General features: G+C 33.0%; 2 protein-coding genes and 1 non-coding gene across 4 annotated transcripts; 2 read left to right on the forward strand and 1 right to left on the reverse strand.

Annotated features, from left to right (window-relative positions):
* The first annotated feature begins 2,452 nt into the window (after positions 1 to 2,452).
* Positions 2,453 to 7,720, forward strand: LOC105804544 (aquaporin SIP1-2). The gene is made up of 3 exons (XM_012637214.2): positions 2,453 to 2,930; positions 3,666 to 3,938; positions 7,372 to 7,720. The coding sequence occupies exons 1-3, from the start codon at positions 2,634 to 2,636 to the stop codon at positions 7,543 to 7,545; spliced, it is 744 nt and encodes a 247-aa protein (XP_012492668.1). The 5' UTR covers positions 2,453 to 2,633; the 3' UTR covers positions 7,546 to 7,720.
* Positions 7,721 to 9,065: 1,345 nt separating this feature from the next.
* Positions 9,066 to 13,507, forward strand: LOC105804542 (apyrase 2). Of its 2 annotated transcripts, XM_012637212.1 has the most exons (10): positions 9,066 to 9,836; positions 10,709 to 10,837; positions 10,927 to 10,983; positions 11,070 to 11,162; positions 11,707 to 11,912; positions 12,125 to 12,216; positions 12,476 to 12,690; positions 12,776 to 12,965; positions 13,054 to 13,176; positions 13,278 to 13,507. In XM_012637212.1, exons 1-9 carry the CDS (start codon positions 9,519 to 9,521, stop codon positions 13,161 to 13,163), a joined length of 1,410 nt encoding a protein of 469 aa, XP_012492666.1. In that variant the 5' UTR covers positions 9,066 to 9,518; the 3' UTR covers positions 13,164 to 13,176; positions 13,278 to 13,507. The 2 variants fall into 2 exon arrangements, with proteins under 2 accessions (XP_012492666.1, XP_012492663.1); XM_012637209.2 differs by having other exon boundaries at positions 13,054 to 13,507.
* Positions 13,508 to 24,501: 10,994 nt separating this feature from the next.
* On the reverse strand, positions 24,502 to 25,547 carry LOC105804545 (uncharacterized). Its single transcript, XR_008190776.1, has 2 exons — positions 25,184 to 25,547; positions 24,502 to 25,096 (listed from the first exon to the last, which is right to left on the reverse strand). It is a non-coding gene; the product is annotated as an uncharacterized LOC105804545 (transcript).
* Positions 25,548 to 26,887: the final 1,340 nt, after the last annotated feature.

Raw genomic sequence — 26,887 nt, forward strand, 5'->3', positions numbered from 1 at the left:
CTTTAATTTTTATTCTTCTGAACTTTTTCAATTTCTCTTGTTGTAACTTATGCAACCAGAGAATAAAATTTAGGTTATTTATAGGCTAAGGGATAGTGAAATGCTAATTTCTGTATAATTCTCCGAATAGTGGGGGTTGAAATTTGTAGGGAAAAATACCCCAAGTAGGATGCACTGTCACCAACACTACTGAAAAGGGCATCCAGCTAGGAGCTTTTTCAATACTTTTGCTGACAGTGCATCCTGCTTGGAGCCATTTTCAATCCCCACTATCAGATTTCCCGGGAATTCCAAGATATTTTTTTAAAACCATCTTCTCAAATTTATTTTTTTAGAATCATCAGTGCAAAAAAACCGTCCAGTTGGAAGCTTTTTCTGTACTATTATTGACTGTGCATCCCACTTAGAGTGTGTTAAAAAAGTAAAAACAAAATCCATCTCGTCAAAATAATTTTTTCAGAACACATCATGTTAAATTTATTTTTTCAGAACCCATCTTGTCAAAATTATTTTTCCCAGAACAATGCTTAGCAATTAAAAAAATTAAACCCTAAAACCCTAAACAATTAAAAGCCCAATACCTTAATTTAAATTTTCTTAAACCTTAATCAAACCCAAAAATCTTAAACGTAGGCCCTAATTTGCAAATAACCCACTAGGATTACATGGCCAAAAGCGCGTCCACGTCAACACGCTTTTGCCTGACACAAGGAAAAAAGCGTTAACGTGGAAACATTTTTCTGGGTTATCCCCTAAAAACGCATCCACGTCAGTGCGTTTTTGGGTTTTCGATCCATACCCGTTATTATTTTTAGAAACGACCCATTTCCGTTAATAATTTTGGAAATGGGCCTTTATTGGTACTAAACTCGCTTTTCTATGTTTTTCATTTGTTAAAACTAGTCCCTATACTTTTATTTTTTTTGAATAATTTAATTTTTTTATTTCTTTATTTTCCTTTTCTTCTTCACCTTTATTTTTCTTTCTTCTCATATTCTTCACTGTAGAAACATAATCTTTGTCCATCAAATAAACTAAGGGTGAGTTTGGATGGGCGGTGCGTTTACCTGCGGTTAGTGTAAAAACAGCGGTGGCGGTGAGATTAGATACTGTAGTGATACTGTAGCGTAAGATAAAAAGTAAGCTAAATGCACGCACCGCACTCAATCGCCCATCCAAACCCACCCTAAGTCCTTGTTTCTTTCACATGATTTCTAAATTAATTTTCACTGAAAACTAAATATCAATCATTCTTAATCAAATCTCGATTTGAATATAACCTAATTTTAAAACTAAAATTGGATCTAACTAATCAATATAAAAAACTACATCCTTAATAAAATCTAAACATAAATTGAATTCTTTATATTCAAAATAAATTTTTTCAGTTTCCAAACTTTTATAGAATCGTGTAGATTATTCCTTTCCTTTTCTTTTATTTTCTGACGAATAAAAGTAAGCAAACGATAAAATTGATCTAAACCTTCTTGGATATTCCTAAGCAAGCTTGATTAGAAGCCGAGCATGGATGAACCGAAGAGAGAAAGGAAGCATGGAACCAAACTGGTTTGGGTAAAGTTGAGGGTAAGTTTCGTATGGTGATCGTTTTAGTCATTGAGAGTGTAGAGCTCGTTTGAAGAATTCATGAAACAACATAGTTTCGAGAGGGTGAACATGTTGTAGGTAAGATAGATAATGTGGTCGTGGGGGTTGGTTAGGAGGTTAAGGGAACGTGTTTGGGAAACTTTGTCAATGGTGGGTTGCCATAAGTCATGATTGGTGAGGTCTTCGAGTGAGACGAGCTTGTGGACTAGGTTATTGAGAGATCTAAATTAATTCGTTAAAGCGATGATAGATGATGATGGTTTGTAACTGTGAGGTGAGAATATGTGAAATAAGTTGTATTTTGATTTCGGCTTTTGGATGAAAAAAGTTTTAACATATGGAAAATATAAAAAAACTATTTTAAAATAGATGGAGAATAGAGGAAAACAGATGGAGAAACAGAAGAGAATGGAAAATAAATAAAATTTAAAAGAACATAAAAGAAAAAAATAAATTGCTAAAATCGAAAAATATGGGAATCAATTGTATAATTTAACCTAAAATTTTTATTTGGAATGATAATTTAATGTGTCACGTCAGTTTATTGTTACACCGTTAACGAAAATTAACGGCTCAGTGACTAAAATGTTACAACACATTAACATAAGTGATTAAAACACAATATTTTAAACATAAATAACTAAAATATAACTCGTGTTAAAAAAATTAACTATTTTAATAGTTTATCCCAAATAAAGAAAAAAAAATAAAAGGATCTAGAAAAATGAATATTTAAATAGGATTAAGACGAATACTAAAAGCTGACTTTTTTTTCCTCCTTTTTTTAGGGCAAGAAGTAAAAAAGACAGAACAGAGCAAGTAAATAAATAAAAACTGTGTATATTTGGAAACATCTTCTGTCTGTGATTTGGCAAAGGAAAAAATTTTCACACTAATACCAATCTACCTTCTCTTCTCCCTCTCCACACATTCAACAAACCGAAGTTCTCTTCTGAAATTCCCTTCTTCCATTTGCTTGTTAGTAGAAAAAAGGATCCATCAAAGCAAACATAATAAAACCTTAAACGATGCGTCCAATAAAGATTGCATTTGGTGATATGTTGATTACTTTCATGTGGGTTTTCTGTTCATCAATGTTTGGTTTATTTACTTCTTGGATAGCCACCGCCATTGGTGTCCAAGCCATTTCTTGGGCTCCTATTGTTATCATCACCTTCATTATTTTCGTTTTCGTTTTCATCTTTAATATTATTGGTGGATTTCTTGGTGGGGCTAGCTTTAATCCTACTGGAACTGCTTCCTTCTATGCTGCCGGGGTCGGTGACGATAGCCTTATCTCCATGGGCCTCCGGTTCCCAGCTCAGGTAATTATGTATTTGTAATCTATTTTTTGAGTTTTTTCATGGAATTCTATTTGATTTGATCTGGGTTCTGGTTTTTTGGTCATCTTTTCATGTTTTTCTTTATGTTTTTTTTTTAAATTGAACTCTATTTGATTTGATCTAGATCTGCTTTTTTATTATCTTTTTAGATCAAATTATATGATATTTTTGTGGTTTTACTGATAATATTTTAACTTTTCGATAGGTTCATTCTGTAGTCTTTTCTTCACGCGGATCAAAATTAAATTCCTTTGAATTTCTTAATTCTGCATATGCTTTTGAAAAGAAAAAAAGTTTGCCTTGCCTAACACGACAGTACTTTACTTATTCAAGTGATAGAATCTTAATTGTTATAATTTGTAAAATCATCCTTCAGTTGAATAACAATATGCATTGCTTGCTAGCTCAAGGCGTGAAAGTTGTCTATTTTTACTCTGTTTTTTTTAAAGCTTTAGTTACTTTTTTTCCCTTCATATATTCTTCATTTTTTGTAACTTTGTTGTCTGTCAGTCTTCTTTATGTGTGTGCTTTTTTATCACATGGTTTTGGCATTTTTTTTCACTTTATAGCTCAATTAAGCTGTAAATCTGAGATCTTCATGTTTATTTCCTTTTTTAAAATGAACTAAGAGTACTTCCTATACTGTTGAATTACAATATTAAACAATTAGCTAAACTTTTTAGATGCATTATTGACAATAAAATATCCAACTGACAGGCCGCTGGTGCTGTGGGTGGTGCCCTGGCAATCACAGAGGTGATGCCAGAACAGTACAAGCACATGATAGTAGCACCATCTTTGAAAGTAGATACACACACAGGAGCCATTGCTGAGGGGGTTTTGACTTTTGTAATTACTTTAGCCGTTCTTTTTATCATTCTTAAAGGTCCAAAGAGTGAAATTTTCAAGACATGGTTGCTCGCCATTGCGACTGTAGCAATAGTTTTGTCTGGTACTGCTTACACTGGACCTTCCATGAATCCAGCCAATGTAAGTTGCATTTCCTTTTCCATATATTGTTCTGCTTTTTGTTGTATCTAACCTACGTAAGGTGTTATGATATTGTTTCCTTTGTTACTTTAAATTGCTACTTGAGCTTATTCCTTTTTCAAGCATCTGTAGTTGTTTGACTTCCCGACTAGGGATATGTCTGGCTTTCTTGTTACTACGCTGGTTTGGATTCCTTGGAATATAATTGACTCTGCCTCTCTCACTTTGTTGTGATGTTTTGTAATAATTGTTTATATTGGACTTCATGCATTATGCCCAATTTTAAAAATTGTTGGTACTTGAAAAGCACTTCATTTGTTTTTTACTTTCATATTAAGTAGGTAATAAACTAATAATTGACTAGAGGATAGTGGTCTGCAGTCTTAGGACATCTAAGATATGGGTGGTACAATGATGATGTCCTAAGCCATATTAAACTAGTTAGGTTGAATAAGTACATTTAGATATCTGTTACAGTCTCAACTAATAGATCTTGTCACCGACGATTCACAGACAAACTGTCCGTCTTATCAGGGTTTTTTCCCTGATTTTTACCTCTTCCTCGCGAATGACCTATGATGAACAAGTGGAACTCGTCGAAGGGAATTCCAAACCTTACGACTTGTTAGAGAGAATCTTAAGTCTCGTAAAATTTGTTTAATTTGACTTAATTTTATTGCTACCAATTGACCTCTTAAATAGAGGTTGCATAGGTTTACTTATCTGAATAAAAAACTTAAGGAAACTAAAATAAAGACTTTAAATAAAGGACTCCTAATATCTATCTAAAATACTTTTAATTAAAAAAAATCTCCTAAAGACATAAAATACTCTTAAATAAAATCTCTTAATACTTCTAATAAAATAATAAACTAATCTAATAATTAATTAACGACTAACATTACTCCCCTCCTGAAAAAGAGCTTGTCCGCAAGCTCGAGATTGAATAGCTCGTGCATTTTTTTGCCCAGTATTGCATGTAAACATATTTTAGTTTCTGTACATTCCTCTTCATTTTGCTTAACATCATTGGTGTTTGAAGGGCTATGGTTCATCACAATTGTAACAAAGACTCTTGTCTCTTCGTTTTGTTATCTCTACATGAGTTAACTTTTTAATAAAAGGAGGATCTTTCTTGTTAGCACTAGAGTCTCTTGCTGATTCCCAATACGCAGGTCGGCAACTTGAGTTGGTTGATCTTTTGTCCCAAAAGTTCACACTAGATTCATAGCCTGAACCAAGTTTTTAGGTTTTTGCATCTCCACATCTATTCAGATAATAAACAAATTAATTTGTTGGTCCAGTCTTATGGAATGTACACCGGCTAACAGTTCTTGAAATTGGCAAAAATGGTCTTCCACCAATCCTCTTTGGTTCAATTTTGCTAATTCCCCCAAAGGGTTCTCGCACATCTATGGTCCAAACCATAGAGTTTAGTATCCTTCGAATGCCTTCCACAAACGATTAGGCTTTTCCTACCCTATTTGATAATATCTCAAGCCTTTCCTATCAAGTGAAAAGCGGCTAGACTCACTTTGTCTATTTCGACTATCTTTTGATTCGCAAAGAACTTTCCGCATTAGTGCAACCAAATTAGAGGGTTCTCTTCCCATTAGAAGTCGGGAAATCCAACTTCGTGCATCGTTGAACCACAAAAATCTTGTCGTTGTCTCTGATAAGTTTTCCAGCTTCTCTAGTCGACTCTCACGCTTGTCAACACTGCTATTACTGCTGTCAACCCCTTTCCCTTATCAAAGTTTTTATTGGAAATCATCAAATCTCTCATCTGCAGCATGAACTGATCAATCTTCGATTCGATTCTTGCTTTAAACGACTCAAACTCCTCTTTGGTAATGGAATCAACTATTGTTTCTAGCTCTGATACCAAATTGTTATGGTCCCTACTAATGGGTCTTGTCACCGGAAGATTCACAAGCAAATCATTTATCATTTTAGGATTTTTTCCTCTTCCTCGCGAATGACCTATGATGAACAAGTGGAACTTGTCGAAGGGAATTCCAAACCTTAAGACTTGTTAGAGAGAATCTTAAATCTCGTAAAATTTGTTTAATCTAACCTAATTTTATTGTTATCAATTGGCCTCTTAAATAGAGGTTACATAGGTTTACTTATTCGAGTAAAAACTTATAAGCTAAGGAAGCTAAAACAAAGACTCTAAATAAAGAAAAACTCTTAATATCTCTTTAAAATATTTTTAATTGAAAAGAAAATCTCTTAAACATATAAAATATTCATAAATAAAATCTCCTAATACTTGTAATAAAATAATAAACTAATCTATGTATGAGCCTTCTATTGAACTTGGTGTTTGTGATTCATTCTTGGAAAGCTAGTCTCCTTTAGTTTTTCATGCACCATAGACAATCTCCGTGATAATTAATGTAGGATTAGAGTCATTGTTAGAAGTTGTGTGGCCCAAATTCCAGTTAAAATAAAATATAAGTGGCAAGGTACGGTACAGGTTGCACAAGTGAAATCCGTATAGAAGTCTACTTCTTCTATTTGATGTTGATTAGAATAAAGTGTTTTAATCTTACTGCATTACTTCTATTCGAATTTGATTAGAATAATATTTTTTAAACCTATAAATAGACGTAATCGTCTCTCCTCTTATGTCATTCGAATTCGACATAGTGAATTTTTCTTCTCCTCTGTCCGTGTTTTTTTCCCGAAAGAGTTTTCACGTAAAATTTTGTGTGTTTTATTTTTCTTTCTTTGCGATTCATTGTCATTATTGACTTTCAATTTTAACAGTCATCTGGTCCTATATTGTATTTAGACTCAAGTGTCTGCTATTTTCTTAGTCATAGTGATTTGAAGTCCTACTAGTGTTGTTATTTGATTTGTGTATAAGCAATTGCCATTCTCCATATACTCTTTCAAGCATGACAGTTAATGTGTACCAGTCTTTCTATTCAATTGCATGTGCTGGTAGATTTATGTATAAAGCAAATAGATTAGACTCTTTTTTGTGGCTTTCTTTTTTAGTTGCCTTAAATCTTAAATCCTTTTTGCTGACTTCAGACTTTATTTTTCCCTTTTGTTATTGCATCTTTGACTTGAGTACTAATTACACTTTCTATTCAATAAGGTTATTCTCTAATATAATTTATGTATACTACCATGTTGCTAGGACTTGGGTGTGAGTATCCAAACGTTATGTTTGATTTTCTTCAGTTTTAGAGGGTCATATCTCCCATACTCATATTCGAATACTATTTGGGCTTGAATATTTCAAGGAAAATGAATAGTTGAGTGAAACCACTTAAGTATGCATTTTCCTACTTTTCAATGATTTTATAGATTTTGTAGTTCATAACTGACTACGTCCTACTTTTCTTATCGAAAAAGTAATGATTTCTTACTGGTGAAGACATCATTTAAAGCTTAGTAATGGTGAATCATGTTGCAGGCCTTTGGTTGGGCATACGTAAACAATTGGCACAACACATGGGATCAGTTTTATGTTTACTGGATCTGTCCATTCATCGGAGCTATATTAGCAGCATGGGTGTTCCGACTTTTCTTCCCCCCACCATCACCAGTGAAGAAGGCAAAGAAAACAAGGAAACCAAAGAGAGCGTAAGGTGGCATAACAAAGTTTGCATGGCTGCCATAACGACAATAGATAAGCCCAATGTTTATGCAAAGAACATTTTATATATATATTTTTCTTTTTCCAATTGTTCAATTCCGATGGCATCCATTTATCTCCAACATTTCTATGGATTATATGGAGGAAACATTCTTCTCGTGTACTATCTTTTTCTGCTTTCTTATGTTTGGTTGGATCCATATGTTAAACGTAGCCGATTGAATGCATGCTCATTCATCATAGACAACTTATCCCAGTATTGCATGCATTGTTTTTCGGAATTAATATAACCCTGGCTTAAGTGCCTGTGGCAGAGTCAGAAAATTTTTTTAGGGTTGGAATTAAATTGTATATTTTTACGATAATAAAAATGTAATTTTATCATTTTAATAGTTTATATTTTTATAATTTTTAAAAGATTAAATTAAAATTTTATCATTTTCGAGAATTAAAATATAATTTTATTATTATTAATTTAAATTTTATAAATTATAAAAATCCTGATATGAAAAAAAGGTATTTTCCAGCCCCGCCACTGCCTAGCATTTCTCATGATTGCCTGATTCCATCCATAAAATATTGCAGGCATCAAGTCTGGTTATCTTATATACGAATTTCAGAGTTAATATTAGTCTGATTTGTGGTTTCTTATTTCCTAATATATGATTTTTTGACGCACGATTAAAGATGTTTAAATGATTGATTTGATTAATACCAAGCAAATCGAAAATTATTTTAAAATTTATTATGCAATCAAATAAATCTGGTTAAATTTGTATAGGTTTCTTACATACAAGTAAGAACAAAAATTATAATTATAAAAAAAATTACTATAAGAGCTCAGACTCGTTAATGCATATATGGTTCAAAATTATCAAAAATAATAATTATTAAAAAATATACTAAATATTCAATAAGTGATTAGATACAATGGTGAGTTCGAATATTGAAGATAATATTATTAGGAGAAACACTCATTAAAATCGAACTTGTCAAAAAAAATTTAAGCTCACGAATATTTGTAAATTAATCAATTTTTATGTATTGAGTTTTTATAATATATAATATATTGGAACTGTATAATTAATTAATTCAGATTAAAATGAAATAGCAAATCCAGTTTGAAAAATAAATACACGTGTTTATGTACACCTGATAATATTATACTACTAAATACAGAAAAATAAATAATGCCTTACCGACAAAAATATTTAACCCAAAAAGATACTTTTCAGTTTTCATTACCTTTGATGGAAATTCAGTTTTTATTACTAGGTGAATGGTGGAGCTTCAATACGTTTACCAAAAGTATAAATATCGTAAATATAAAAATAGTACATTCTATTAAAAACATAAATTTGGAATCTAAAACAAGCAATAGTGTTCAAACACTGGAATATGTCTCTCTTATTTTTATTTTGAAAATTTCCAATATTGTCTAAATTCAACTTGTAAATTCTTTTTATTTCATATAGAACAAAAATAGATGTATTTATTTATAACACATGCAGTGATTGATATGCGGCTGGGCCTGGATCTAGCTTAGGAAATTATGAATCCTCCTCTTTACGCTCCCTCCCTAATCTCTCGCCTTCCCTTTCCTTCCCCTCCCTTCCTCCCAAAGTCACTATCACTACATTAGCTCCTTCCTTTTCTTTTCTTTCTCATTCCCATCCCCACCCCCTTTTTCTTTTTTCCATGTGATCCACATTTCTTTTCCTCTTCCAATCCTTTCAATATCAATAACTTATTTGATCGGCTAATTCTTTTTTTTTTTCATTTCATTATAAATTTGAAAATACCCCCAATCCAGAAAACTGGAAGATCTGGAGTCATTACCGACTTCTTCCGGGAACGGAAAGATCCGGTACAGAACACCATCCTCGGCCGAGTTATTCGAGTCCTTTACAAACGGAGGCGCAATATCCCCCACCGGAAACGGGACCACGGATCATCCTGAAAAGATGAAGCGTTCATTGGCGAGACACGACTCCATCTCCGACAAGATCCATAGATATCGAGGCGTTTTGCTGGTGATCGCCATCCCTATCTTGCTCGTAACCTTTGTTTTGTATGTCATGCCGGGGAAATCTTCTACGGATACGGCCGTGATGGAGGAGATCGAGATCAATAGCAGGAAAGTGGGGGCGAATTCGAGAGGGAATAGGAATTATGCGGTGATTTTTGATGCGGGGAGTTCCGGGAGTCGAGTTCATGTTTATTGTTTTGATCAGAATTTGGATCTTGTTCCAATTGGCTCTGAATTAGAGCTTTTTGAACAGGTAAATTATTTTCCTACAACTTTACAATATTTTTTAAAGCTGAAAAATATATTGGCCTGTAATGCAGGTTTACAAAACGATAATTTGAGTGCTAATGTAATTGTAGTATTTTTTTGATAGATTTGCTAGGAATTAGAGCCTTTTGAACTGCCAATCTTTTTCAAAATATATATTCTTGCCAGATTTTACGTTTTAATTATTCTTTTAGTTTTGAAGAAACGAAAACTACTTATTCTTTTAGAATGTGGATTAACGTAAGGAGGAATTTTATTATCATGGTTTTTTTTTCTCTTTAATCGTTTTGGTGACATTATTTATATATTTAAAGATGAATTTGTTCGATTTTTAAGTAGGATTTGATTTTCTATGTTCTAATTATATGTTTAAATTTAGAAGCGAAAGATTAAAATTTGGAATTTTGAGAGTAAAATAAAGCTTTGAAATGATAATTCAAGTGCTTTAATTATGTTAGTGGATTTTATTTTATATATTCTGTTATTTTTACCCCAATTTTTGTTGTCATTTAGAAATGAATTAGATTCCTAGGGATTGACTTCCAGGATATAAATATATTGTTAAATCTGGAGTTTTAGTGAAAATGCACCTTTAAAATAATACTTTTTGTTGCATGTGTTCTTTTTAGCTTTTTTAAGAAGAAATGTACTTTACGGGCATATTTTAATGTAAAATCTGAATTTGCATGCTTTAAAAGAGGATTTTACTATTGGGACTAAAGGAGAATTTTCTAGCATCAGTTAGTTGGTATTTTTAAAATTTCCATTTATTTGTATGTTCTAGACGAAGCTTTTTCTTGAATATCTGCGATTGTATTCCATGCATTAAATGATTTTATGTGGTTTGTTTTGTTGCAGCTTAAACCGGGTTTGAGCTTCTATGCAAAAGATCCACAGGCTGCAGCGAAGTCTTTACTTTCTCTTCTAAACAAGGCAGAAAGTGTTGTGCCACTAGATTTGCGATCAAAAACTCCTGTTAGAGTTGGGGTTGGTATACATAGATGCTTAAGTCATGCGTATTTTTGAATTCTAAGTCCTTTGAATTGCTGAAGACTGGTACTTTAAATGTTGCGTAGGCAACTGCAGGTCTGAGGGCACTAGAAGGAGATGCAGCTGACAGAATTTTGCAAGCGGTAATTCTATATTTGGAAGCATGTTGTCTATGTTCACGTTATTTGTCCATTTCCTCATGCGAATGACTTTTTAAATACTTATATAGGTTAGAGAACTTCTGAAAGATAGAAGTGCCCTCAAATCTGAGGCAAACGGTGTTAAGATTCTGGATGGCACCCAAGAAGGTTCTTATGAGTGGGTACGTTTTGCTGAATTTCTTTACTTTTATACTTTGCTTTTATTTTGAGCGTAAAGTAATTTTCCTTCACAAGATTGATTGTAGGGAAAATATGTCAAGCGTGCTGTACAATGCATTTTGTTGCATGCTTGATCAGGCTCCCTTTTGTTGTGGTAGATTGTCATCAAATTTCACATTGTTCCTATAAATATTTTCCTAGAGGACGCTTTTACATGCTATAGCTGGTCAGCATTTATCAGTCTTACTCAAGATGATTACATGATGATAGTCAATTCGAAGGGGAGATCCTTGAGGTCTTCTCTGTGGTAACAAACAAGAATGCTCTAAAGCTTGGGTGATATAGATATATAAATGGACACATACATGGCTATAGTTTGTGGTTTTTTTCCGTATGAGAAAATATTTACATTTTGTAATGAAGCTAGACTCTACTGTATCTATAGGGAGGAACATCCAGTCAAAGATCTGGATCCACTGCAAGCGTTCCTACTGGTTGAAACTGTGACCTAATTCTGAGTTTCTTAACTGCCACTTTCTATTTCAGGTTACAATAAATTACCTATTAGGGAAGTTGGGAGGGACATACAAAGACACAGTTGGCATAATTGATCTTGGTGGTGGATCTGTGCAAATGGCTTATGCCATCTCCAAGGAAGCTGCTTCAAATGCTCCAAATGTACCAGCAGGACAGGACAATTATGTAAATGAAATGTATCTGAAGGGATCAAAATATTACCTCTATGTTCATAGGTTTCTCTCTTGCATTTTGATAAGTTGGTTTTATGATTCTATTAATGATTTGAAATGGAGAAAAAGGGGATTTTATGGTTGTGATTCCAACAGCAATCAATTTTATCAGACATGTTTTTTTCAGTCATTTGTATAGCTCTGTAGAATAATGAAACCATTATATTTTAATTATAAGCTTTAGTTAAATATACTTTTGGATTTTTCGCATACAGTTATTTGCGCTATGGCCTATTGGCAGCTCGAGCAGAAATTTTGAAGGCATCTGATGATTCTGGCAACCCTTGCATCTTGGAGGGTTTTGATGGTATGTCTTGATTTGTTTAACAGCGACGCAAACCTATTCAGTAGCTAAAATTTTTTTAATGCTTTGATCACTGGAAATGTAATCTTGGCAGCCAGCTTCCTACTTGGAACTGTAAATTCTCTCTCTATTCCTGAATTTTGAAATGCTCTGAATGATGAAGTAGTTTTGAGTTGTTTGGAGTTATAGCATTTTTTGTTCTATGGTTGACCGATTTGTGACATTTGAAGTACTAAACATGTTCGGCAAAAATATTTTCAAGGTACTTATGCATATGGAGGAAATCAGTATAAAGCATCAGCTCCTTCATCGGGTGCGAGCATGGAAGAATGCAGGAGGGTGACTCACAAGGCTCTTAAAATAAATGACACATGCATGCATATGAAGTGTACATTTGGTGGTATATGGAATGGGGGAGGCGGAGATGGACAGAAGAATTTGTTTATTGCTTCATTCTTCTTTGACCGGGCTGCTGAGGTATTGCTCATTAAGAATCATATTGCCTGAAACAAACTATGGAAGAAACTGATTTGCCATTCTAACTAAATGTTCATGAATACAGGCTGGTTTTATCAAAGCTGCCGATCCAGTTGCAACAGTTCAGCCTCATTCTTTTGCAGAAGCTGCTAAACGAGCTTGTGGAACCAAGTACGCAGATATTAAAGCAACATACCCAGCTGTGGATGTGGGTAACCAGGCTTATTTATGCTTGGATCTAGTTTATCAGTACACCCTGCTCGTAGATGGATTCGGTAAGCCTATACTTGATCATTTTCAGTTATACAATTTCATAGTTGCAGAATGCTGATCCTATAAAGAGTGGAATCTTTTCATGGACAGGCCTTGATCCCTACCAAGATATTACATTGGTAAAGAAAGTGAAATTTCGCAATTCCTTTGTTGAAGCTGCTTGGCCACTAGGCAGTGCCATCGAGGCTGTATCATCTTGAAGTAAAGTTCCAGGTAATGCACAGCTTTAATCACACCCTGGATATTTCCATGGCCAGTGGGTCTAAAGCATCGGCATTTCTTAATTCAAACCAGTGGATGAAAATAACGTGCAGATGTAGGCAGCATGTTCAAGCTTGAAATCAGATTTTGGTGGGAATAATGGAAGAGGATGAGTCATTTGTAATTACATTATTACTAGGTTTTGTGAGATTTAATTGAACTTGTTCATTTATTTTGTCCTACGGAACTAAACAAACAGATAACGATACCAATGTGATTGTGTCGCTAATATTTTGTTAGTTTTAAAGAAACAAAAGAGGCAATTTTCTTTGATTTTTCATAACTTTGAGTTCCTAATAACTTAGGCTTTATCAAAGGGAGTTGACCTTTTTGTATAACGCCGGCTTAAGTTGACATGTTTAAGTTGGATACACTTATGTAATGCAAGTTATGAAACAAAAGTAGTTTACGGTATATAATAAAAATGAAAACTATGGAAGCTTATTCAACATTTTAGCCTTTTTTAAAAACTCCCGCCTTAATTTTCTCCCATAGCTAAAAGAAGCAAACCCAGGAGTTTTTTAATATTACAAGACGTAGGTGGCCTATATCCTGTACTTCCTTCTCTTGGTCCAGCTTCCGTTTCGCTCAATGACTCGGCCTCCTTGCTCTATATCCCATCCCATTGACCTCCATTTTCCCCAATTCACTTCGTAAATTAGGGTTCCCAATTACCAACTGCCTTGGTCCTTTCCCCGTACTCTTCATAGCCATGACAGTAATTCAAGAATCAATTATTTAAGGCTTGGAAGGGAAATAATGACGCAGGGATTCAAGATGATATTGTACTACTGCATGAGAGAGGTAAGATTATAGGCTTTGAAGATGGAGTTCCTCCTATTAAATTTTCGAAGAGAGTCCGTGGTCTTAGGGAGAGAAGTATGGCTCAATGATTCTTAAAGTTATTGGCATGATTGTTGGAATCAGACCTGTCAATTAGACTGGTTGGATTGGGAATCAGTCTAGACAAAGGGTTGAATCAGTTTTGGAGTGAACAGTTCAGAATCAGTGCTTGAACCGATTTTTTTTCTATTTTTTAATTTACATGTTTTAATTTTTTATGAGTTCTTAATAATTTATTTAATTAAAATTGAATCAGACAATTAAACCGGTCGAATCGATCAAATTAAAAATTGGTGGTTTAATCAATTCAACCATTAGTTTGGTTTTAAAAAACCTTGGTTCTTGTGTAAGAAAATTGGCTTTAATGCACTTTTGAATAAGACCTTCGCAAATTAGAAGCCAAGCTAGACTTTTTAGTTGATTGATTTAGAAAATGACTATTGTCCAGCAAAATTTGAAGAAGATTACATCAAGGTTTTGTCTGAAGGTCCTTAAGGTGTCTTTGAGCAGCATCTTATTGTCCAACTATAGTCTTCTTCAATTAGTACTAGTATGGAGTATCCTAACACAATGATGACATGGATCCAACTACCAAGTCTTTCGAGTGCAATGTACAAAAGGAGTAGCCTTATGGCTATCAGTGAAATAATGGGTAAGGTGGTCAAAATTGATTCTAATACTAATAGTGGATCCCCGGGGAGGTTTGCATGGATGGTGATATACATGGATCTGCGACAACCTCTAATGTCGAAGATATGGATTGAAGGAAAATTACAAAGGGTGGAATATGAATCACTGCCCAATATTTGTTTCAATTGTGCTAAGTAAGGTTATGTGAAGGAGTTGTTTAGCAGTCCGATTTTCAGTGGAGACGGAACAGTGGCTCGAGACTACAAATTTCTGTCGTGTTGACTCGTAAATATTATTTTTAGAATATTTATAGAGCCATTAGAGTCGTATTAAAATTTAGTTTAGAAATATTAATGATTAGGTAGTTAATTAAAGAAAAAGAGCTAAATTGAAAAAGGTGCAAAAATTGCAAATTAAAGCAAATAGGTGATGAAATAATTTAATTAATATTGAAGGAAGGACTTAGGTAATAATTATGCCTAAATTGATATAGTTGGACGGCATCTTAATGCAAAATAATTAAAGTAATTATAATGGCAAAATTGTAAATTACTTGAAATTAAAACAAAACAAATTGAAAATTTAAAGCTTCCTATGCATTCTTCTTCAAAATTTGGCCGAAACCACCATAGGAGGGAGCTCAAAGTCGGTTTCTTTTTTTTTTTTTCATGTGATTTCAATTTTTATTCGTTTTTTTTGTAATTTTTATGTTTTTGTGATCGTTGCAACTAGGCTCAGCTAGCCCTTACCTTCATTTTCAATTCTGTTAAAAATTTTAGAAATTTCCATTGATGAATATTAAGTGTTTTTTATAAATGCTAGGTATTTGGATCTTTATTATACTATTTGATGAATTTATGAAGAGATTTTGTTAAATCTTAATTTTAAGATTAAATTATGAATATGTCAAAATATTAGGGTTTGATAGTGAATTTGATGTTTATTAAGGGCTTTTGAAGGCTTAGAATATTTGGATAAATTATTGATTTGAGAAAATTAGTTAATTTGATGAATTTGAGTTAAGGGACTAAATAGAAAAAATTATAAAAGTTTGGGGTAATTGTGTAATTTTGAATAATAAAAGGGTATTAATCTTAATATGGATTTGAAATGAAATATATGCTAATAATTAAGGGATTTTACATTATAGATCAAGAATCCGTAGATATCCGAGAAAAAAGAAAATTAGCAGAGTAGCCCCTGAACATTCGCAATTTCTGTGATTCAGTCCAGGTAAGTTCGTTACATGGATACTATAAATTGTATTGAATATTCCATACTATTCATTATTGGTTTAATTATGGATTTTATTGAGTTATGCTTACCGAAATAGAAATACTGTGATTATTTGGGCTAAGCGCCTAACAGGCTTTGTGCCGGTGATTATTCGGGTTAAGTGCCTAACAGGTTTTGTGCTGGTGATTATTCGGGCTAAGTGCCTAGCAGGCTTTGTGCCAATGATTATTTGGGCTTTGTGCCTAACATGCTGTGTGTCGGTGTATTGGAAGTTGCATTTAATTGAATAGTTTTTGGTGAATTATTAAAGGAAATTTATATCAGACTTACTAAGCTTGTTGATGCTTATTAGTTTGATTTATTCTTGTAGGACTTTTGGAATCGTTGGTTTGATTGGATCGACTTGGAATGTAGCACACTATCATCAACATCTCGGTAGTCATTTTGGTTCTTAATGTTGGTTTAAGTGGCATGTATTAGGAAAGGGTCTATAGTACTTGAATATTTTGTATGGATGTAAATATGAGAAGTAATTTACTATACTTGTTTTTAGTAAAAATAGTTGAACTTGTGTGCTTAATTAGGTAGACCTTTTTGGAACATATATATGAAGAAATTGTATAAATCTTTTGGTGTCAAATGATGATGATTGAATACTTCAAGTATGCTAAGTGAATTAGCTTGGTTATAAGTAGTTATGATGCTTAATTTTGATAAGTGCTTAGTATGCTTGAATATATGGTAAATTGGTATTTGGTTGTGAATGACATTTATGAATATTAATGTTAGTAGTTGAATGGCATGGTTTGCACCATTTGGTATGTTTTGGTAAGAAAATTTAATAATAAGTATTGATGAAAATATGTTTAGAAGTTAGTGAATATTTTGGCCAAATTTAGTACATGATTATGCATATTACATGTTGTCATTTGAGGTGCTTAAGGGCATATTGGTTGTATGTTCTTATACCATGATTGATTAGCTAAAATATGCATGATTTTGGTGCCTTATTATAGCCTATATATATTTGAAATTTTGGTTGTAGGTGCATGCCAAAATGGCTTGTAAAATGACCTATTTTCGTCCACATGGGTAGAGACACGGGCGTGTGTCTCAGCCGCGTGTGTCACATGGCCAGGTGACACAGCCGTGTGTCCCCTGTAGTTTTAAAAAGGGTTGCAAGTCAGGCTATTACACGGCCTGTCACATGGGCATGTGGGGTTATTATGAAGGGTACACGGCCTGTTACACGGGCATGTGGATTGACCATGTGACCCAAGTTAGTGAGTTACACGGGCACAGACACGGTTTGTGACACGACCCTGTGTCCCTATTTTGAATGCCCACATGGCCTGGCCACATGACCGTGTGATCCCTACAGTTTAGAAAATTTTTCGTATTGTTTTGAAAAATTTTATGAGTTTCCTATTTAGTCCCGACTTGCTTTTAACGTGTTTTTAGAGTATCGAGAACCCATTTAGGGAACAATATGTATGATTTGGATTGATTTTAAAATGATTATTTATATGATTTGAAATGTTTGAAAATTATGTTCGTTTGAATTGTAAACATCGGTGATGCTTCGTAACCTTATTCCGGCGATGGATACATGTTAGGAGTGTTATAGTTGTGTACAAAAAAAACTTTAACAGAGGAACATAAAATTTTAGTAGGGGACAAGACAAAGCCACTGAGTGTAATGGTGGAACACATAGTGGCAACAAAGGTGTTTGGGCCTTGGGTGGTGGTGGAGAGGAGGTTGAGGAGTAACTAGAAAGTAAACAACGTGAAGTCCACTTTTCAAGGAGATAATTCAAAGGGGTCGAGGTTTGATTCCCTTGCTAATTTAGAGAAGACAAAACTGGAAGACAACAAAACCATGAATGGAAATACAATTGACCATGCTTTGTCTTTAGGAGAAATTTAAGTATCATTTACAAAGGGTTAGAGTGGACCATAAAAGCCCGAAGGTGACAAACAACACCCATCATAACATGTACTACGAATGAGTCGTCGTGGGATAATCTTATCAAGTAACATGCACAGCTAATTGTCCTTTTATAGGAAATCTCCTTAGTGAAATCCACATGATAATACCTACCTTAGGGTCGACAAATTATCATACCATCACATGAAGGTCACTGATGGAGGTCGTAGGTATTATTTAGGGACTTTCTCCCACATAATTTTGTTAAAAAACATGCAAGGTTCTTTTTATTTTCAGTTTCAATCATGAATGATAAAAAGGCAATGAAAAATACATTTGACGTTCTTTCCCTAAGCTATATCTCATACATATGCATGAACATACTTTTGTCAATTTCGATTTCATCATAGAATATATGAGAAAAAATCAATTGACTCTGACCAATCAAAATTTTTCATCATTTCATCCTAAGAAAAATAAATAAATTTAAATTAAATTACAATTACAATTATTATTCCTAAAGCATTCTTTGGGTTTTCCAGGTAAAAGTAAAATATCCTATTTTAGGTTTCCCAGAAACTTGAAAGACTCAAACAGTCACTTAAAGGATCTACCATTAAACTACTATCACCACCACAGGTCATCGTTATCGTCGACAATCGTCACCACCATTGTCCCTGTTAGCCACTTTTGGTTAACCACCTGACCACCGTCAGTTGGCCCATTGTCGGTCTCTTGCCAATTGATTTCGTCGGGTTTGTGTCATTTCGATCGGTTTAGGATATGTCTCATTTCCCTAGGTTTCACAAAAAAAAGGTTACAAAAACCCTAAGCCCGTTTTCGGCTCACATGAATTATTCTAAAATTAATAAAATCTGCGTAGAGATGATAATTCACGATCTAATCACAACCCAAAATTTATAATGAAAAAAAAACCTAAATTACATCCAATCTAATTTCTAAGAATCACAACCTTCAGCAAAATTATTTTATCATAAAATAATATCCATACATTCAATCACATACATATATTCCAAAAAAATGAATATATTATAAAGAATGACACACCTTATCTAATTTATTTAAACATGAAAGATAGAGAGAAAATCTAGTATTGACTTATACTATGAATATAGCACAACTTGGCTTTGATACCAATTGTTGAAAAAATCAGTTTAGAAATATTTTATTATTGGTAAAACGGAAGTTTAAAAATTTTCATAAAAATCGATTCCTTTTGTGATATTTATAGTAATAAACCTTGAACCAAAATTATAATTGTGCTTTATGTAAGGTGGATTCAAGTCGATCCTAACTTTCAACCAAACGACCTTCTCCGTTATCCTCGAACCAAAAATTGTGTTGAGTGTGGACTCGAGTAACACTAACCAAAAACATAAGAAAGAAATGATTTACTTAGGGTCTGTTTGTTTGGCAGTAAAATGTTTTCCGTAAAATAATTTCTGGTAAATGTTTTACTTTTCTGTAAAATGATTTACTGGAAAATATTTTCTGGTGTTTGGTAAATCTGTGTAAAATATTTTCTATTTGTTTGGATTTCCGAAAATATTTTCGAAAAAGTTGTTTTCACATATATTAATATATATTTATTAATATATATTAATATATATTAATAAATTGTTTTACATATATAAATTTTTGAAAGTACCACTTAAAATGAAAGCATGAAAATGAGTTTTCTTGTAGGAAATTGTGAAAGAATTGTAACTAATGTGTTGAATCATGAGTTTGATTGGTGCAAGATTTTGTTATATATTATTAGGTTATCTTTCCCGTATAATTAATTAATTAATTAATTAATCCCTCATTATATATTTAATCAAGAATTTGAATGGGAAATTTGAATGGAATTCATGTAAAAATCAATATATTATGAGGTGCAAATTTGAGGATTTGGATGAAAGACACAAAATTTGTTGATGGAGTAACTCAAACAAATAGAATTTCAAGATATGCTAATGGTCTCCTACATGCTCTTAAACATGTTCAGCATGTTACCAACTCATTTCACAAACAATTGGCATATGAAAACGAGTCCAAAATCTCAAGCATAAAGTCTCTTATACATTAGCATAAATTTCACTGCAGCAAAAAATGATGAACCAGACATTAGCTAAAAAACTTATACATGCACATCAATAAAATCCTAATTGCCTTTAAACCTAGTGCTTGCCCATTGCAACTCTTGAGCCTAACCCATAATCAGAAGGCAAGGGATCAATGCCACCAGTTTCACCCCAATCTTCAACACCATAAAAACCAGCAGCTTTCCCTTTATTACCTCCATCAAAGCTCTCAAACTCATTACTAGAAGAACCCAACTTCCATAAACATTCAAATCACCAAAAGACAACACATCATTCCCCATGTTAAACTGCAAAGGAGAATCACCTCAATACTTCCTTTTAATCCATTAACTCAATGCTAAAACTAAACCATGGAATCAATTATAATGCAAAGGACTAAAAGCATTAACAATTTATTCCAATAAATAATACTCTCTGCATTCGAATATCATAAACTACAAAAACATCTACATACCACGAGTTTCTTATGCGTTACAACTAGAAGAGGAGGAATAAGTGAATCTGAGATCACACAATGGTCTTGTAAGTCTTTGAAAAAGTTGGGTGCTCAATAGCCCTGCAAAAAAGTATGATATCCTTAAAATAACTAAACAAATAATATTGCTTAACATCCATTCTCAAACATTAAGCACCTCAGGATAAATTGCATTTGAAATTCAATTAGCATAACTCAAACATCCATATCATTCATTAGCAGGAGCCTAGGAGGAATTGCAATGGAATGCACTATTTGCTAGTATGCTTAACATAAAAGAATCTACTGTCTCCATGAAAAAAAAAAGCATTATTTAGTGCACCACTGGTGAAGCTAAAATCTCCACATGGGACGCTACTAATCTGCTACATGCTTATTAAGTACACGATTACTATCCTATATGCAAGCCAAACAACTGAGACAACCACAAAAGACTCAAAGAAAAGTAGGCGAAAGAAGGTGAAAGACATGGGTGGTGAAGGAAGCTCAGGCGGTCCAGAACCACCGAGAGTCGGATACTCTGTCGAGGCGGGTCCCTAATCGGTTGTGATTCGAGTTTGTAGAAGGGAGGTAATTGAAATGGAGAAATTCTGATTTTCTTTTCTCGTATGTAAACATATTGGTTGCTTGACCATCTTTTTGCTTTAGTGGAAATCAAGAAGAGTGTCGTGAAACTAGTAGGCAAGAAGGAAACAACGAAGCAAGATGGTATAAGGAAGCAGTTGAAGGTAAAAGCTATTATAATTGAGAGAAGAGCTAAAACATGCACTGTTTATCAAGTGTATTCACAACTTCTCATGAAAGAAAAAATACCAAATATTCTTATTTTTCTCTCCATTTTCTCTTCTTATCTGGTCTCTAAAATTGGAATCAAAGCTATAACAATTCCACTCAAAAAAGGGCAAACACTAGAAACACAAAATCCAAATCCTAGTAATATAAAGCTGTCACCAAGAATTTCTTGGTATTTCATGGTGCCTTTTTCATGCATTTTAAATGAACCCAAAGCATCCCTTCGGAAAAAGATTCACTCTCTCGAGGCGGTGGATCAAAACTCGAAATCAAAAGGAAAAAACAAAAGAAGCACATTGCGAAATACCGATATCATTGTAATTCAAAAAAATAAGCAAGATTTATAATCATGTACTTAATAAATGAATCGGGTCAATCGCATCTACTAACTGAAGCTTTAAAGGTAGAAATGTTGAGATTTTATAGTGAAAATAGCAAGAAAATTAAAAGGAAAGCTTCCCTTTAGTGAAGAAGTGGGGTTGAGTGGTGTAGGGAAGAAGAGGATGAGTTTTCATCCTTTTCCAATTTTGGAAAATCCAAAAAAACCACCAATTTCATAAAAACTTGAAGCTTTTGGGTGACTCACCGGCAGGTCTATGAAGCAGAGAGATGGAGAAGAAAGATGAAGCTGAGAGACAGAGATGGCAAGGCAGAGATGAGGAGGAGAGGCGGAAACTTTGAGGAATGAAAAATGTCTGCTGCTTAGAAGAGAATGGAAAATGTCTGCTTAGAGAAGAATGGAAAATGTCTTACCAATTTTGAAGCCGTAAGACATTTTCCGGAGGAATGGGTTTGATTTTACCGTGTTTTGGAAAATGTTTTACTAAAGGATTTCATTTTCCCCCAAACAAACACTGGAAATGGTGTAAAATATTTTCCGAAAACCATTTTACAGCAAACAAATGCACCCTTACTTTCAATAGGAAAGTAAGTTCTCTTTGTAAACCAATTAAACTTGTAATTCCTAGAAAATAGAATTTATTTTTAGTAAATAAATTACCACTACTTTTTGGCATAATAACAATATATAGTGTATTTTTAGGTCAACCGATGCTCTCTATTTATAGAGGGAAGTACAAGAGTTCTGGTTGAATAAGTCATTGACAGATAATATTATTTTAATAGAAAATACAATCCTACTTCAACTAGAGTAGGGGCGGCACACCTTTATATTTTCTACTAGAGTTGTCACCCCTCATACTTCATGTAATAGTCTGATTTTTCAGTGATGTCGGAAACAATGGTTCAAGGCCACCAAATTCAGCGAGCAAATTTGTAAATATTATATTTGAATATTTACAAGTCTAATGTGGTTTTAAAAAGGTTTTTGAATCGATAATTTGTGTTTTATAATGATTTATTAGGTCAAGTAGTTTTAGAAAGTGAGGTATGTGAACCCTGTTTCTATAAACTGAGCCGTAAATATTTTTATAAATATTTACGGAGTGTCATTAAGGTGTTATTAAAGTTCCTTTGAAAAATTTTAACATTTCGATAGTTAATTAATTAAAAGGACTAAATTTAAAAGGTGTAAAACTTGTTAAATATAATAACTAAGTGATTAAATGGCTTAATTAATAAATGAGAAAGTATTTAAGAAATAAATAACCTAAGTTAAAAGATGAGGAGGCATATGAAGAGAAAAATAATAAAATAAAGTCATTCGATGGCAAGATGGTAATTTGCTTGAAATTAAAATGAAACAAATTGGAAATTGAAAGTTTTCTAGACATCTCTTCTTCAATTTTCAGCCAAAATCGACATAGGGAGAGAGCTTTAAGCTGGTTTTTCATATTTTTGTTCAATTTTTACCCGTTTCTTGTAATTTTTATGTTTTTGAGATTGTTACAATTAGGTCCAACTAAACCATACCTTTGTTTTTCATTTTATTAAAAATTTTGGAAGTTTCTATTGATAAATATTAGATGTTTCTGATGAATAACATGGATTTAGAGCTTTGATTGTGTTGTATGATGATTTTATAAAGTGATTTTGTTAAATATTGATTTTAGGATTAAATTGTGAAAATGTAAAAATATTAGGATTTAATAGTGAATTTTTGGTTTATTAGGGGCTGTATGATGGCGTATAATATTTTGATAGATTATTGAATGAGAAAATTAGTTAATTTGATAGATTAATTAATTAAGGGATTAAATTAAAAATTATAAAAGTTTAGGTAATTGTGTAAATTCAAAAATAAAAGGGTATTAATTGTAAAATGAATTGGAAATGAAATATATGCTAATAAATGAATAATTTTATATTTTAGATCAAGATCTCGTAGATACTCGTGAAAAAGGAAAAATGGCGGAATAGTCCCTAAACTTCTACAATTACTACAATTCAATCCTGGTAAGTTCGTACGGTTAAAAATTTAACTCTTGTATAAATTGATGGTTGGTATTATGTGTATATATATTCTATTATTGGAAATAATTTATTGTTTAAATTATAATATTGAATTGGATATTCGATCTGAATTGAACGTGAAATTTGAGTACATTCGTGTTTTGGTGTATGATGGTATTGGAGGGAGATATCAGTATTTTACCCAAGTAAACCGATGTTCAGCATTTTTTGCAAACTCTCGTTTTTTACTTTCTGTTTGGCGTGACTGGGTGGATCAGCTCTTACGAGCTTCTGTTCAGCTTTTGAGCTTCTGTTGACGTATTCGGGAGGACTAGCTCTTCTAAGCTTCTGTTGACGATGCAATCTTATCCGTAAGTTATTCTTCGTATGAAAAATTTTCGATAAGGTGATTTATTAAATGAATTTGAAAGACATAATATTGATTTTTATATTGATTTAAATACAGATGTATTTATTAATAGAAGTTATGAATGACAGAAAATTGTTATAATAGGTTCGGTAAGATTTCGTTTAACCTGTCGAACTTACTAAGCTTTTTGTTTAACCCGTATGTGTTGTTTAATGTCTTTGTAGATTTTTGGAAGATTGGACGATCGGATCAGCACTCAAGTCACACTATCCAGCTTATTTCGATAGTTTTTGAAACATTAAATACGGTTTATATGGCATGTAGAGGCTTTTGTTCGATTTTGGTCAAAATTTAGCTTATGAATAGGGCTGTGCATAATTCGGTTAAAATCGAATTTTTTTGGTTAACTGACCGAGTTCGGTTAATCGGTCGGTGAACCAAATTTTTTCGGTCGGGGGTCGGTTAATTTTTTTTGCTTTTTTCGGTTAACGGTTAATTCAGTTCGAAACCGATCGGTTAACCGAAAAAATTCAGGTAAACTAAATTTTGCAGGGTAGGGCCTCAACCAGGTCAAATTAAACCGGCCGAATTTATTCTCAGGCTCAGCACCGAATTTTTCTCTATTCTCAGCAGCAGCAAATAACCTCTAGCCCTAAATACCCAAGCCCAATTTATGTTTATGGTTAATTGGTTATTGGCTGAAAGTGCCGACTTTCACATTTTCACTTAACACCCCTAGCCCTAAATCCCTAATATTCTCAATCTCAGTCGAATCGGCCAATCGGGAAACTGGAAAACCCACCATTTTCACACCTTTTTGGCTTTTGCTGTCCATTTCTCTTCCGCCGGAGTCGGACCACCACACCAATACCCAGACCCAGGGCCAGTTTTGCTTTCTTCTAATTTCTCTTTCGTTTTTTTTCCAATTTCTTGAATGGCAGAATGGGTCTTTATTGAATCTCTGGTTGACTAGTTCTTGAATGGCTATGTCAAATCTTAAGACTTCTCACTGATAAACTTGCCTAATCTTCCTCAGTAAACTAATAGAGCATTAATTGTAAAGCTTATAACTTACCATAGATAGGATTAGGAAACCAAACCAAATCGAACTAACCTTGTGGCTCATGCGAATTTTTTTGCTACACTCAACCAAAAAAAGGAAAAAACTTTAGTTTTCAAGCAGGGTTTAACGGAATTTGAGTAAATAAATGAAGATTTGCAAATACCTTTCGGGGTTAGGAGCAGCAAATTGGCCATGGATAGGGCTAAAGAGATCGAGAGTGCGCTTTAGGGATTTAAGGCTTAGCTTCTTCAATGATTGTGGCTCAACTGGCTCCATCTCCAGCGTTGGTGCTGCCATCTTTTCCCAATTTCCAAGATTTGGGAGTTTTGGTTAATTCAAGCTAAACTGGAAAAGCTTGAACCCTTTCTCTTTTTTTTTTCTTTTATCATTGAGAGAGACAAAGGTTTCTAATACAATTTCGAACCCAATAAAAAAAGGTTTATATGTGCTTTTAGTCCCTGTAATTATCCATAATTCGAGATTTAGTCTTGTACTTTAAAGTTAAAAATTCTAATTCAATCACAATATCAAAAGGGTTTTTTTTTTCAATAATATGTAATGTCATGAGGGCAATCTAATTAATATACCTAGACCTAGTTAGTAAATTTTGGCGAAAAATACTAACACTAAATTATTTTATTCATAAAATCATAAAAATCAAACCTAAAGCATTAACAATTATCTTTTATGAAATTAATCTTAAAATTTAAATAAGACAATAAAAATTAGTAATTTTATCTTTAAATATCAAAATACATAATTTTATTAAATATAAATAGCAATTTAAAAACTGTGGAGTTCAACTAGTAAATGATTTATTAAGTATTTTAGTAATTATCTTTCCTTGAAGCTATCATCAAATGCCCCATTTCTACTAATTAGGGAGCAGGGACGAAGCATTTTATCTATTCATAGTTTTCCTATAATATATATATATATATATATATATATATAATTACGAACTTAAATTTTTTCTTTTCAAAATTTTAACGTGTTTCCACTAAAAAAGTAAAAAAATTTGTATTAGTTTTGTTATTAAGTAGTAAATTATAATTATTCATATAATAATATTTCATATATAAAATTTAATTGGTAATTTTTATGTGATTCAATTCGGGTAATTCGGGTAATTTTCGGGTAATTCGGTTAATTCGGGTAATTTTTAACCAAAAATAAAAAACACATAAATTTTGGTTAATTCGGTTAACCGGCCTTATTAACCGAAAAAATTTCGGTTCGGTTAATTTTTTTTTAAAAATTCGGTTCGGTTAACGGTTAAAAATTTTGGAAGGTCGGTTAATTCGGTTTTAGCAATTTTGGGTCGGTTAACCGAATGAACACCCCTACTTATGAAAATATTATGAAAAATATTTTGTTTATATAATCAACTTACATATTAGTATGAGATTAAGGTATAATTGTGGTGTTAATATAAGTGATATATGTATGTATGTATTTGAAATATAGAGAACTTTGGTAACTGGTTAGGTAAATTAAATAGGTAAGTTTGGATATTAGTGGACATATTTTCAAATTGTCATTAGAGGTACCTATGGGTATATTGGTTGTATGTGATAAAAATACATGTTTAAGACTTGATTTTAGCTTGTGTTGAATGTCTTGTTGATGTGTAAATTGTTGAGTCTAGGTTGGTATCAATTTGGGTGAGAAATGTGGCGTAGAAAATGGTCTATTTTCGTCCACACGGGTAGAGACACGAGCGTGTGTCTCAGCCGTGTGTGACACACGGCAAGGTGACATGGCCGTGTGTCCCCTGTATCTTTTAAAAATGCAAGTAGTATGCTCACACGACCTACCACACGGGCGTGTGACTTGGCCGTATAACCCAAGTCAGAGAGTTACACTG

This window comes from Gossypium raimondii, chromosome 11, assembly GCF_025698545.1.
Source record: "Gossypium raimondii isolate GPD5lz chromosome 11, ASM2569854v1, whole genome shotgun sequence".
Classification (NCBI taxonomy): domain Eukaryota; kingdom Viridiplantae; phylum Streptophyta; class Magnoliopsida; order Malvales; family Malvaceae; genus Gossypium; species Gossypium raimondii.